Consider the following 15,000-nt stretch of genomic DNA (forward strand, 5'->3'; position numbering starts at 1 on the left):
CACCACCTGCATCTGCACCCTGCACTGGGCTGTGCTGCGGTCATCCAGGGCGTGCTCGCTGTTCAGGTGCCTGGAGGTGGGGGGGGGGACATTCTTTAACACCCCTACATGTGCTCCGGGAGCTGGGCATCCCCCCCCCCCCACCACTACCATTCCCACCACCCCCCCACCGTGGCTGTAGCCTTGGATGAACCCACAGATATACGTTTAAATTATTTCTTTAACGATCTGTAAAATGAGAACCACGGAGAAGAGTCTTGACTGCACGAGCACTACAAGCAGGCGAAAGCGTTCATCCCTTCCAGCCAAAGATTACTTCATATAAATGCATCACCTCACCCAAATAACCTTTCATAAAACTGTTTATTTTCACATTTACAAATGTGCATTTTCCAGCAGTCCAAATTCCACTGGGCTACACAATAGCGTCTGGAAAGGAAGCGTTCACAATAGCGCATTTCCACCCAAATCAACATTTTTCTTGTAGGCGTATAATGTTTATTCCTCCACTAAAACACACTTCTGGACATGAAAGAGAGGACACAAGACTCCCATAAACTGCCGCGCACAACGGCAAACAAACGCTTCGGAGAACTTCCAGCAGTTAACTGTGTTAAGTGCGTATGAGCAATTCTACGCCAAGTTGCTTTAGCATGTACAAACAATGCAGCTCAACACTGATACAATGCACATGTGCCCTTTCCGTGACTCCAGGCCTGTTAAAAACAACACCCTCTCGCCCATTTCTCAACGTCTTTCCACATTTTAAAGTGACGCTAACATCGTAGGATGGATTCATTTAGTTCAGAAACAAAAATATTGGAAACAAAGCCGGAGACATTCCAGTGGTAATGGACAGAGGGACGTGTGCTGAAGCGTCCCAGCGGAGAGATGCGCTCTCCTTTTGTTCCTTTTGTTGTTTTTGTCATCATGGTGCAGATGCTCGTCCCAAACGGACGGCCGAAGAACACCTGGACATGACCTCACCGCTGTTTTTCTGCGGAGAACTGGTCTCAGATATCAGCCCCCGCTGCACCCCGCTTCCTGCAGCCCTACTTTCCCTTTTACCATGAGCGTGACTCCCACGCCACAAAAACAACGCTGAGAGAGAGGGAGAGAGGGAGAGAGAGAGGGAGAGAGAGAGGAGGAGAGAGAGAGAGGAGACAGGGAGAGAGAGAGGGAGGGAGACAGGGAGAGATAGAGGGAGAGACAGTGAGAGAGAGAGAGAGAGAGAGACAGAGAGAGACAGGGAGAGAGACAGGGGGAGAGAGAGAGAGAGAGAGAGAGAGAGAGAGAGAGAGGGAGGAGGAGGAGGAGAGAGAGAGGAGAGGGAGGAGAGAGAGAGAGAGAGAGGCAGAGGAGAGAGAGAGAGGAGAGAAGGAGATGAAGAGAGAGAGAGAGAGAGGCAGAGAGAGAGATGGACAGGGAGACGGAAATAGAGAGATGAGAGAGGGATAATAGAGATAGAGCAATAGAAAGAGAGAAAGAGTGGTGGTTCTGGCAGGAACTTCACTGGTGTTATTTCAAGTGATGAGGGGGGGGGTCAAAAATCTTCAGATGTCTATCACCCCCCCCCCCCCCTGCTCTTGGCTGTGAAAGCAAGTTCGCTTTTCCTGGGCAGCAGTCCAGTTCCACCCCACCCCCACCCCCCCCCACCCCCACCCCCACCCCCACCACCCACACACCAGACCGGTCTACAGACCCAGCCGACTTCACAGAAATGATCTCACCCGGTAACCCCCCACCCCCCGGTAATCCCCTAACCAGAATGACAGCAGTCCTACGAGACTCACAGGCTTTTGTTTTCTTTCCCAACCTGTGCCCCCCCCTCTCATTCAGTGTCCACACTAATGCAGGTCTAACAGAGGGATAGCGCCCCCTCTGGTGGGCATGTGGGTATGCAAATGTCTTCCTGACCTGTGGGGGGGCTAGAGCCCCAGGACCTGACTCAGCATTAACCCGTCTGTAACAGTCACACAGAGAGGCTTCCCCCCAGCCAGCACGCCCAGGGCCCCCCCATCCTCAACCCCCATCCTGAACCCCCTTCCTCAACCCCCCATCCTGAACCCCTTCCTCAACCCCCCCTCCTCAACCCCCCATCCTGAATCCCCCCTCCTCAACCCCCCATCCTGAGCCCCCTCCTGAGCCCAGGCATCTGAAGGTAGCAGTAATGTCATGCTCACTGGGGAGTTGAGCCAGCGAAGTGCAGTGTTCCCTCCCTCTACTCCCCGCCCCCCCCCTCAGCCCCGCCCCCCCCCCCCAGCAGTCACTAAACATGAGGGGCTCCGCAGCACCCTACTACCTGCCCCCCCCCTCCCCCACACCCCTGCTGAACTGTGAGCGGCCTGTGCCTTTAAACATGCCTGAGAAGGAATGCAGTTATGCTTTATGAACAGGGAGGGGGGGGGCAGTTTAAACAATGCCGATGATGTCACCCTTCTCTGGAAACCCAAGAACAGATAAGCGTTTCTCCACAAGTGTGCGATAAAAAATGATCTCATCCCCCCCTCCCTGCCCCCCCCCCAGAAGAGAACTCCAAGCCGCCAGACTTTAAAGCTGGTAATAAACAGTAGCAGCGTTTTTTCCACGCGATTCGACAATGAGGCACTGTTTCCCCGTCCCGCCGGGGAGGAACCCCAACCCAGCGCCCCAACCGCGGCCCGGCGATCAGAGAGACGAAGTACTCTAACACGTGTAGCGCCGCGCAGCACAGACTGCGGAACAGACCGCAGCACAGACTGCGGAACAGACCGCAGCACAGACTGTGGCACAGACTGTGGAACAGACCGCAGCACAGACCGCAGCACAGACCGTGGCACAGACTGTGGAACAGACCGCAGCACAGACCGGCAGCACAGACCGCAGCACAGACTGCGGAACAGACCGCAGCACAGACTGCGGAACAGACCGCAGCCCAGACCGCGGAACAGACTGTGGAACAGACCGCAGCACAGACTGCGGAACAGACTGCAACACAGACTGTGGAACAGACCGCAGCACAGACTGTGGCAAAGACTGCAGCACAGATTGTGGCACAGATCAGCGGCACAGACCGCAGCAAAGACTGTGGCACAGACCGCAGCACAGACCAGCGGCACAGACCACGGCACGCCGTTAAAGTTCAGAGAGAGGGGTGGGGACAGAGATCAGCAGCCAATGGGAGGCCAGAGTCCTGCTCCAGCCCTCCAACCTTTCCGCCTATCGCCCTCAGCATAAGTGGGTCGTGCCCTGAGTTCTCCCCCCACCCCCCTCCCTCAAAGAGTCAGGGGAGCACCCTCTCGCTGCCCCCCCCGGCGATGGCCCAACGAGGGATGTGAAGTGACGGGCAAACAACCACCACCCGCCCCCCCCCGCCCCCACCCCTCGCCCCCACCCCTCGCCCCCACCCCTCGCCCCCCCCCCCCTTCGCCCCAGGCCCCGCGAAACGAGACAGACCGCGCTACAACACAGGAGAGCTCTGCTCCCCGAAAACTTCCCCAGACTCACGCGTCTTTGATCCCGCCTCAGCCGTCAATCATCCAGACCGCCTCCCCCCCCGTGGCCGCGCGGATTCCGCACACGTATGAACACGCGTGAGATTCACACACCCCCCCGCATGCTGATACAGCGCTGTGTTCGCGTCCCACGGTGACCGGGCGCACTGGCTGAGCGGGGGGCGGAGGGGGGCGGGGAGTGGGGGTGTCGGGGGATAATTAGACGTTGTTTTTCCCTGAAAGGGACTGCAAGCCTCGAGCACTGGGCATCATTAACGGGCAAAGTGGCAACTCCAGTTTACTGTACATGACAGCGCTGGAAACGATGTGGATATGAAAACAGACAGGCCGTGGGGAGAGCGGGGGCCGGGGGGGGGGCAGAGGAGGTGGTGCGTGGGGGCGTAAAGAGGCAAAAAGGAAAATAAATCCCCGGAATGAAAGCTTTGAGTCGGACTGCCCTCCCCGTGATTTTGAGCGGGGCGCTCTCTGGGGCTCGAACCGTGAGTCACACGCATGTGACAGGCCCCCCCCCCCCCCACCAGCCCGCTCCGTTCTGAAGTCTAATTATTTTAACACAAAAAGACAACGGTGTGTTTACATCTCCACCACTCCGCGATCTGCCCCCCCCCTCATCGCTCCCAGCACTATCAACCCCACCCCCCCCAATCCCTAAAGACTCCAAACTGGCAAACAGACAAAAAGAAAAGAGAGAGAAAAGAGAAATAGAGAGAAGAGAGGATGGGGGGGTCAATCCTTTTGATGTCTTTGCTAGCATCCGAGAAACAAAGAGATCTAATTGTAAATGAGCTAATTAAGTAAACTACTAACGAAGCGTGAAAACAATTTGCTTGACCCTACTACTGGTGCTGGGAGAGGTGGGGTGGGGGTGGGGGGGGGGGGGTGGGGGGCGCTAATCAGTCACCGCTAACCCCGAGACTGACAGCCGCACCTGCAGGCCCTACTGCGCAGGCTCTACTGCGCAGGCTCTACTGCGCAGGCTCTACTGCGCAGGCCCTACTGCGCAGGCTCTACTGCACAGGCTCTACTGCGCAGGCTCTACTGCACAGGCTCTACAGCGCAGGCTCTACTGCGCAGGCTCTACTGCACAGGCTCTACAGCGCAGGCTCTACTGCACAGGCTCTACTGCACAGGCTCTACTGCGCAGGCTCTACTGCACAGGCTCTACTGCGCAGGCTCTACTGCACCTGCAGGCTCTACTGCACAGGCTCTACTGCACAGGCTCTACTGCACAGGCTCTACTGCGCAGGCTCTACTGCACAGGCTCTACTGCGCAGGCTCTACTGCACAGGCTCTACTGCACAGGCTCTACTGCACAGGCTCTACTGCACAGGCTCTACTGCACAGGTGGTGTGTGTGTGTGCAAGACTACAGCCAACCAGGAAGGGCCCCCTTCCCAGAATTCCACAGTACCGCAGCCTATCAGAGAGGAAGAGCCCGCTTAGAGCAGAACCCTGTCTGTTTAGAGTAGAACCCTGTCTGTTTAGAGTGGAACCCTGTCTGTTTAGAGTAGAACCCTGTCTGTTTAGAGTGGAACCCTGTCTGTTTAGAGTGTAACGCTGTCTGTTTAGAGTGGAACCCTGTCTGTTTAGAGTGGAACCCTGTCTGTTTAGAGTAGAACCCTGTCTGTTTAGAGTGGAACCCTGTCTGTTTAGAGCGGAACCCTGTCTGTTTAGAGTGGAACCCTGTCTGTTTAGAGTGGAACCCTGTCTGTTTAGAGTGGAACCCTGTCTGTTTAGAGGGAACCCTGTCTGTTTAGAGGGGAACCCTGTCTGTTTAGAGCGGAACCCTGTCTGTTTAGAGCGGAACCCTGTCTGTTTAGAGTGGAATACTACATTTAGAGCGGAGGGGGTTGAGGTGTATAGAGGGTGGGGGGTGTACTGGGTGGGGAATGAAGGAGCAGGGAGGATGGGGTTGGGGGGTGGGGAACAGAGGCAGAGCGAGGGTGGGGTCGGAGTGGGTGGGGTGGGGATAGGCGGCGGAGATGGGGGCGGGACTCACTTGATGAACTGGCCCATGTCCTCACAGAGAGCTTCACAGCCAGGCCACTTGCACTCCCCGTGCCCGAAGAGGGGGTGGGAGCCTGTGTGCTCCTCGTGGGCAGAGCTGGGGGGGGGTGGGGAGAAACACCAGGTTAGGAACCCCAAATCTGACCTCTGACCCCATACAACCATACAGTCACATCTATACTCATCGACTGCAGAATCCAGGGCGAACGGTCTGAGAAGCACACGCCACATCTGTCCAGATGAGTCAAGCTTTATTTATACAGCACATTTCAGACAAAACACTAAGACCTCAACACAAAATGAAAATATCAAGCACATTGAAAATAGATAAAAGAACAGTGAAAAATCTGTCATGTGACCACGGCTGGACCTGCACATTCCATCAGCTGACACGCAAGGTCAAATGAAGGTGACAGTCACACACAGACTGAAACCTACAACCCGTGGCACAGAGCCACTGGACCCCACGAACCCACAGCCACGCCCCACTAGACCTCAGGTACCACAGGAGCATGTACACACAGGTGCATGTAGACACAGGTGCATGTACACACACAGGTGCATGTACACACAGGTGCATGTACACACACAGGTGCATGTGGACACACACAGGTACATGTACACACACAGATGCATGTACACACACAGGTGCATGTAGACACACAAAGGTGCATGTAGACACACAATTAGGCTTCAGAACATGGATCTCAAGCCAGACTACAGAGGCAGTATCACACTGAACTCACAGAGCCCGGTCTGACAAGGGGCTGCTCTCGCTCACTTGTACCCCCCCAACGCCCCCGCCCCCTTACCCCCCTGCCCCCCTGTCCCACCGATGACAGAGCAGCCAGATTCATAAAGTCCGCGTCTGTCTGCCCAGATCACAGACCACTGCCAATAACAGGAACTCACTGGACAGGTACAGCCCTTTGGAGTAAGGTGTGAGGTTTATGGGGGGTTAGGGCGAGGGTTGGGGATTAAGGTCAGGGTTAGGGTTGGGGTTGGGGGGGGGGGGCAGGTTGGGACTCACTGGCTGCTGGACAGGTATGGCCCTTTGGAGTAAGGTGTGAGGTTTATGGGGGGTTAGGGCGAGGGTTGGGGATTAGGGTCAGGGTTAGGGTTGGGGTTGGAGGGGGGGGGGCAGGTTGGGACTCACTGGCTGCTGGACAGGTACGGCCCTTTGGAGTAAGGTGTGAGGTGCTCTTCGACTGGCTCGGCCTTGGAGAAGGAGGAGATCCACTCAAAGAGTCTGGCTCTGGAAAAGGAGAGAGAAGCCCATGAGGACCCCGCCCACACTGCTTATCACAGTTAGGCTTCACACATGCTGAACGCACGCTGAACACACGCTGAACGCACCCTGAAGGCACGCATGCTGAACATGTGCAGATCGGACTAACAGCAGGGACAGACACACGCTCACGCACTGAGGGAGGAGACGGCCAGGCTGCGTAGAACAGCCACAGGAAGTCACAGGAAGCCACAGGACGTCACAGGAAGTCACAGAAAGTCACAGAAAGTCACAGGAAGTAACAGGACATCACAGGAAGTCACAGGTAGTTACAGGAAGTCACAGGACGTCACAGGAAGTCACAGAAAGTCACAGGAAGACACAGGAAGTCACAGAAAGTCACAGGAAGACACAGAAAGGCACAGAAAGCCACAGGAAGTAACAGGACGTCACAGAAAGTCACAGGAAGTCACAGGAAGTCACAGGACGTCACAGAAAGTCACAGGAAGACACAGAAAGTCACAGGAAGCCACAGGAAGTCACAGGAAGTAACAGGACGTCACAGAAAGTCACAGGAAGCCACGGGAAGTCACAGGAAGCCACAGGACGTCACATGAAGTCACAGGAAGCCACAGGACGTCACATGAAGCCACAGGAAGTCAAAGGAAGCCACAGGACGTCACAGGACGTCACAGGAAGTCACAGGAAGCCACAGGACGTCACAGGACGTCACAGGAAGTCACAGGACGTCACAGGAAGTCACAGGACGTCACAGAAAGTCACAGGAACTCACAGGACATGACTTGGGCGAATCGGCTCACCTGTCTCTCTTTGGAGTGTGAGCAGAGTTGTGTCCGTTTGGCAGGGAATGATGGGATAGCTGAGGGGAGCCCTTGGAGGCTGAGTATGAGGTAGAGTTTGAGCTGTTGGTGCTCAGGTCCAGGCCTTCGTGTTTGATGCTCTCGTCTGAGCTCTGCACCCCCCCCACATCCTTCCACAGCTGCTGCAGGTCAGCCGGACACATCGCTGCAGCGGGGACAGGGACACACACACACACACACACACACACACACGCACCCACACACACGCACGCACACACACACACACACACACACACACACACACACACACACACACACACGCATACGCACACACACACACACACGCATACGCACACACACACACACACACACACGCACACGCATACACACACACACACACACACACACACGCATACACACACACACACACACACACACACACACACACACACACACGCACGCACGCACGCACGCACACACGCAACGCGCACACACACACACACACACACACACACGCATACACGCGCACACACAGGAGTGATTCAATCAATAACACAAGTCACAAATGCCATCGACAGTATGATAATTGGGAGCAGAGAGCAAATCGTCTGAGAAAAAAGAAAAAGCATCAAACTGCACACTGTGTGTGTGTGTGTACACAAGTCTGAATACAAATTCAAGGAAAATCAGACGGACCCTCTCACCCACTTCAAAATTCAGCTTTATCAGAAGGAGGAGCAGTTAGTGTGAGCATTATAAAAAAAGTTTTTTTTGTCAGAGGAGATCCACCCTCTTCTCATTGCCTGTGCCCTCAGCCATCACAGAGCACCCCACCAGCAGGTATTAAAGCCGGCCGCCACCCAACGCCACCCAACTACCCCCCCCCCCCACCCCCCCGAGGGGACTGTGAGTGCGGAAAGGGAGGGTCGGGAAACAAACCACTAATTTTAGCCTGTTTCTGTTATCTGTTATTCTGTTAAAAATCTCTCCCAAAACAACTGAAATCCTAGCTAACGTTCTCCCGGTACTCCTGCTGTTTGTGAGCGTTAACCTTATAGCAGAGCGCTCCCCGGTTAAACTGGGCATCCGGTTTTGTTGGGGGGGGGGGTGTATTTGGATTTGGAAACGAAGAGGGAGGGGCTCCTGTAAGTCACAGGCTGCTCCGCCATCTCGCAGGGCAGCTACTCAGCGGAAATGCTAATATTATTTCTGGTGCGTCTGAAAGCTTCTCTCAGTCTCCGCCAAAACAAGGAGGTCTCCCGGCTGTGCAGGGACGAGCCCGCTCCCTCTGCCCACACACCACGGCGAGCGCACGGCCCAGTCTGCGTGGCAGGGCTCTACCTGTGTGAGTGAGTGAGTGAGCAGTGTGTGTGTGAGTGAGCGAGTGAGCAGTGTGTGTGTGAGTGTGTGAGAGTGAGTGTGTGAGTGAGCAGTGTGTGTGTGTGTGTGTGTGAGTGTGTGAGTGAGCAGTGTGTGTGTGTGTGTGTGTGAGTGTGTGAGTGAGCAGTGTGTGTGTGTGTGTGTGTGTGTGTGTGTGTGTGTGTGTGTGTGTGTGTGTGTGTGGCCTGTAGAGCACTGTCCACATGCTCATTACGAGCTGCGACGTCAGCGGTCCAAGTCTGACCGCGCGACCCTTTGTCTCTCCCCGTTCTTCCTGTCTTTCTACCAGTAAAGCTGAAGCCCATAAAATTTTTATTTTTATTTTTAAAAGTGTGTGTGTGTGTGTGTGTGTTACATTTGATGTGAATATGTCCAACTCTTCTCTGTTTAAATGCTGTGTGCACATATGTGCTTTAATACACAAAACACTGGACAGTCCAAAAAGAGGACGGTGATTAAGAAATGCCGAAATGACATGCATGTTCCTCCTTCATTTAATTAACTAAGATTAAATGTCAGATTAAATATAAAAATGCACAGTTACCAACCCTATGATCTTGCGGTTTTTGACCAAATTGCCAAAAAAAAATAAAAAATAAAACTTTGGAAGGAACGCAAGACGGACAAATCCCAGGGTTTAAATGATCATCAGGGCTCCCGATACAGTCTGCCGCCATTGTTGTGCCATTTAAATATTCATGTCCCCGTTCTGCGGGAATTAACATGCGCGAGGCGGCGCGGAGGATGAAAGGCCCAGAATGCCCGGCGACGCGGCCGCGTCTTCGCCGCTCATCGGGGAGACCGCGGTGGTCTTCACCTCTGGAACCCGCCGAGATCTGACGCGCTCATATTTCATTCCGCGCCCGCCCCGCCATGCAAATGAGCGAGCGAGCGAGCGAGGGGGGACACGCCGGGGAGAGAGAGAGGGGCCGGGAGGGACGAGGAGCCGAAATTAAACGGGCCTTTTGTTTTCAAACAGATTAGATAATCACGCGCAGCTCGGAAATTTAAAATCCGCGCACGGCTACACGGAGCCGCACCGCTGGCCGAGGAACCGTCTCCAGCTCTGCGCTCCTGTTGCTTTTTAAAACGCGGAAACGCTTCTCGCTTTTAAAAATAAAAAAGGACGGCGAGGAAGCCGCTCGGAGCGGAGAGCGCGTGCGAGCCCTCCTCTGGCCCGCAGAATGGGGCCACGCATGACCGCCCCGAAGAATGCGCATGGTTGGCCGGCTCGTCATAATGGGGCGCTGCTTTCAAAGGAACCGCGGGGGGAGAACCCGTGCCGCCCTGTCCCGGGACTCATTTCGGGATTCCAGGAGACCGGTTTGTTCTTCCTCTGGCCCCCTAAACTATGACATAAGCGGGGGCAGATGCCAGAGAGGGGCCAAAGCCAGCGGTTTACAGCTGTCGAAAGAATTACATTCATCAACCCGGCAGACTTCCACCCCTCCCCTCTCTCTCTCCCTCCACCCCTCCATCTCTCTCTCCCTCCATCCCTCCGTCTCTCTCCCCCTCCATCCCTCTCTCCCTCCACCTCTCTCCCTCCATCCCTCTGTCTCTCTCCCTCCATCCCTCTCTCTCTCTCCCTCCACCCCTCCATCTCTCTCCCTCCACCCTCCGTCTCTCTCTCCCTCATCCCTCCGTCTCTCTCTCCCTCATCCCTCCGTCTCTCTCTCCCACTATCCCTCCGTCTCTCTCCCTCCATCCCCACCCTCTCTTGATCTGTCTGCCCCGTTGGGCCCGTTTCCAAAAAAACTTCAGCGCGTGGTGATTTTAAAAAGGGGGGGGGGGTCGGGCTACAGTCTGGATTAAACAGAGCTGTATTTATTTTGTATTTTCTTTAAGTTTAAATAATCACGCGTGTCGAGCGTAACGATGGAGAATTAACGTCCGCAGACTGGTAAACCTGCGGCGTTCGCTCCTCCCGTGGGGGGGGGGGCCTCTCTGTGCGGCTAACGCAGCGCCGGGGTTCTTTAACGTTACGGCCGCTGTGGAGCTCATAAAGCCCGCCTGTCCCGTACAGCAGCGCACCGCCCGCCAGACCCCCCCGCCAGACCCACCCCCAGACACCGCCTGACTCTGCTTCCAAAAGAACCGAACGGCAGAGCCGACCATTGCACAGAACAGTTTGAGGGGGAAAATAAAACCAGAAACATCCCCTCAGTAAAATCACCCCCCTCCCCCCTCACCCTCCCGCCACCATCACCCCCTCCCTCCCCACCTCACCTCCCCCCCACCATCACCACCCCCGCCCCACCGCGGTCTCCACCCCCATTTCCCTGGAGCTTCCAGCATTTTGCGGCATATTTTACCTATTATCCAAATGACTGCCTTCCAGAAAACCAACAATCAACTGTCCTTTTTATCTTTTTATGAGCTGATTAAGTTAACGAGCCTCACATGTGTGGACGCGGGCGGCAGCGCCGTTCTCTGGGGGGCAACAATCCCAAACTAATAGATTAGAATGATAGCTGATTGCTGATTTTGGGAGGGCGCCATCGCGCTTTTTACTACTGTTATTATTAGTATTTAAAAAAAAGGGACTGCAATCGCACCAATTGAGAAGGTCAATTTGGGAGGCAGTCAACCCCTGCGTTCTGCCCGTGAGGGTGGGGGTAGGGGGGTAGGGGGGTAGGGGGGTAAGGGGGGGGGCAGAATCGCGACTGCCATCTGGTCCTGGGCTGCTCTAAGCTCGCTGTGGTCGCGTTTATTTAACACGCTGCATTTGCTCCGGAACCTTCCGCAAGGTCCCGTCTGATAAAAGCCCCTCTGAGCCACTTTGTGAAACTCGGGAGGCGAAAGGGATCGCGAATGCCGTGATCCCTCAGCCCCCCCCCCCACCCCCGCCCCCCCAGTGCAGTACCATCCCGTGAAGCCAGGGGGAGTCGCAAACCACAGGAGCGCAAGGTTGAGTGTCTGGGATGCAATGACAGAGAGGCTCGGAGTTTCAAACTCCTCTTACTCCCAACTGGAGTCGAGTGAACCCCCACCCCAAAACAAGCTGACAGTCGTTAGGTAAAGGAGAAGGAGCATCAGCCCTGAGACTCCCATGATAGGACGATCCACGTGGGTCATGTGACTCGGGTGCCGAGCTGCGTCTCCAAGACACTTTTCGGATAATTGCCTCATGTTCACGCTAACAAAGGGCTCTCCAGAGCAGCTAAGATCTACACACCACTGCTGGTGCTAAATAAAGCGCGCAAACGAGCTCACAGTGAGCAGACTGCTCTTATTTAACACAACGAGCTCACAGTGAGCAGACTGCTCTTATTTAACACAACGAGCTCACAGTGAGCAGACTGCTTTTATTTAACACAACGAGCTCACAGTGAGCAGACTGCTCTTATTTAACACAACGAGCTCACAGTGAGCAGACTGCTCTTATTTAACACAACGAGCTCACAGTGAGCAGACTGCTTTTATTTAACACAACGAGCTCACAGTGAGCAGACTGCTTTTATTTAACACAACGAGCTCACAGTGAGCAGACTAATCTTATTTAACACAACGAGCTCACAGTGAGCAGACTGCTTTATTTAACAACAGTCATAGCGACTGTCTTATTAGAGCTCACAGTGAGCAGACTGCTTTATTTAACACAGAGTCACAGTGAGCGACTGCTTATTAACACGAGTCACAGTGACAGACTGCTTTATTTAACACAACGAGCTCACAGTGAGCAGACTGCTTTTATTTAACACAACGAGCTCACAGTGAGCAGACTGCTTTATTTAACACAACGAGCTCACAGTGAGCAGACTGCTTTATTTAACACAACGAGCTCACAGTGAGCAGACTGCTCTTATTTAACACAACGAGCTCCAAATGAGCAGACTGCTCTTATTTAACACAACGAGCTCACAGTGAGCAGACTGCTCTTATTTAACCAACGAGCTCCATGAGCAGACTGCTCTTATTTAACACAACGAGCTCACAGTGAGCAGACTGCTTTTATTTAACACAACGAGCTCACAGTGAGCAGACTGCTCTTATTTAACACAACGAGCTCACAGTGAGCAGACTGCTCTTATTTAACACAACAAGCTCACAGTGAGCAGACTGCTTTTATTTAACACAACGAGCTCACAGTGAGCAGACTGCTTTTATTTAACACAACGAGCTCTGCAGTCAGATCACCTCCAATTGGTGGGAATCAGAGACAAGCTGAATACAGCTCGCTAGCTTACTGCACGTTCTACAGCGCCTGGCCCCTCAGCTACATACATCCAAATTTTATGCTAAATTAGTTTGAAGTATGAACATAAATTACAGTATTAATAAGTTTCCACAGGAAGTTTGTTATAACATAAGATTTAACAAAGCTCTCGTTTGTACTTCGTGTTTGAAATTGTGGGTGAAAGTGCAGATGAATAAAAAATATCTTCACAAATGGAAATGTTGACCAAACAGAAAACTGAACTAGATTAACTAAAGCTGTTTTTGCATGTGTATGTCGCCTGGAACTTGACATATGAATAAATCTCCTTTTCATCCAAGCAGCACATACGCCAAAGCTAAGCATTTCACATTTTGCAGCCATTTTAATGATATGAAATTGATGCTGGTCCAACAAGCTCAAATCATTCCAACATCTCATGCCAACTCAAGGTCTCATTAAAACCAATAAGTGTTGGAATGACCAGTACAGTGTACCTAACCCAGGTTATTGGACTGGCCCTTTAGAAAGAGCGTGACATCTGGCTCTGAAACAGATTCACCCCAATGAAGTTTGAAAGATATTTTTTTATGAAGGAGTGAGGGGGGGGTGCTGGTGGGGTGCACTTTCAGACTCATATGGGCCGCATACGAGCACAGATGTGCGGCGGCCATCTTGCTGTAGCTACACTCACTCTCTCTCTGAGCTCAGTAATGGAGGGAGCCCAGCTGGCCTACATGCTTCACTGTGGCCTCATGAACGCATGAATGTGCAGGTGAATGAATGAGGCTCCCCGTGCAGTAAAGGACCCCAAACTCCCGCAGCCTCTGCTCCTCACCTATCTGAATATTCATCTCATGAATGAACGCATGAATGCCACACATGGAGAAACCTTATCTACACTCAGCCAATGACTGTTCCCCCTGCGGTGCTGCGGTGTGTAAAGCGGAACGTGATTGGAGGAGAGAGTGGGCGGGGCTCACCTTGCTGCAGGCTCTGCATAGGCACCGCCCCCTGGCCCGGCTGCAGCCCCACCAGGCCCTGCCGCTGCAGGTTGAGCAGGTGCTGCTGCTGCAACTGCTGCATCTGCATCAACTGCTGCTGGAATGCAAGCTGCTTATTCCCCCCCAGCTGCTGCTGAGAGAGGAGGGGGGAGGGAGAGGGAGGGGGGGAAGGAAGAACAAAAAGAAGAGAGGAGTGTATAGGAGGGAACGAAGGAAAGGGAGTGGGAGAGACAGGGAAGGAAAGAGAAGGATGGAGAGAAAGAGAAAAGGCAGACATTAGAAACACATTCACTTGCAGTGTTAGTGCAACTCCGGTCCACATCCTGTCTGGCTGTGACATCACTCATCCCCCAGCACAGCTGACCTCCGACCTCTCTTTCACACAGGCTCCGCCCCCGATAGGAGGCAGGTTAATAATTAACCCATTAGAGGCTGGTGCTGAATGGAGACTGCACAGCGTGTTTGCTCTGTGTGAGCGCTCATAAACACGGCCCTTTCAACACAAGTGATGCAACAGCCTCCTTTTGAACTTCTTATCCGCGTGAGGAAACGCAGAGATGGCGGCTTTCTGTTCGGTGTTTACAGTACAGCGCGCAGTTGACAAATGTCTCAGACCTACATTTTCCCATCTCTACTGATTAACCCCCAGGCCACACATGACACACGCCCCTCTTTGAGAGTGAAAAAGCCTGAAACTCAAATATCTCTTCTGTCATCTTTTCCCACTAGAAAAGAAGAAAAATCTCCACTCCAGAGCCGACACCCCTTTAATTCTGCCGTCGCTGTCTGGAGTGGCCAGTGGTGCTCGACTATCTGCACAGAAGCACTGGGGGAATAAAAAACAACATGTCCGACTTCTCTGGACGAAAACACTCCCGGAAAATGCAAAAAATGAGTTACCTGAGCAACTA

At 53.6% G+C, this 15,000-nt stretch overlaps 1 protein-coding gene across 1 annotated transcript in view; it reads right to left on the reverse strand.

The window, feature by feature from the left end:
- The window catches only part of foxp4 (forkhead box P4), a 78,524-nt gene that overhangs the window by 32,251 nt on the left and 31,273 nt on the right, over window positions 1–15,000 (reverse strand). The window contains 5 exon segments of the mRNA XM_064304120.1: window positions 1–70; window positions 5,493–5,597; window positions 6,657–6,755; window positions 7,550–7,754; window positions 14,069–14,222. The exon segment at window positions 1–70 is cut by the window's left edge and continues 18 nt beyond it. Coding sequence (XP_064160190.1) covers window positions 1–70; window positions 5,493–5,597; window positions 6,657–6,755; window positions 7,550–7,754; window positions 14,069–14,177 — 588 coding nt within the window. The 5' untranslated portion in view covers window positions 14,178–14,222.

This window comes from Anguilla rostrata, chromosome 13 (genome assembly GCF_018555375.3).
Source record: "Anguilla rostrata isolate EN2019 chromosome 13, ASM1855537v3, whole genome shotgun sequence".
In the NCBI taxonomy this organism is placed as follows: Eukaryota; Metazoa; Chordata; class Actinopteri; order Anguilliformes; family Anguillidae; genus Anguilla; species Anguilla rostrata.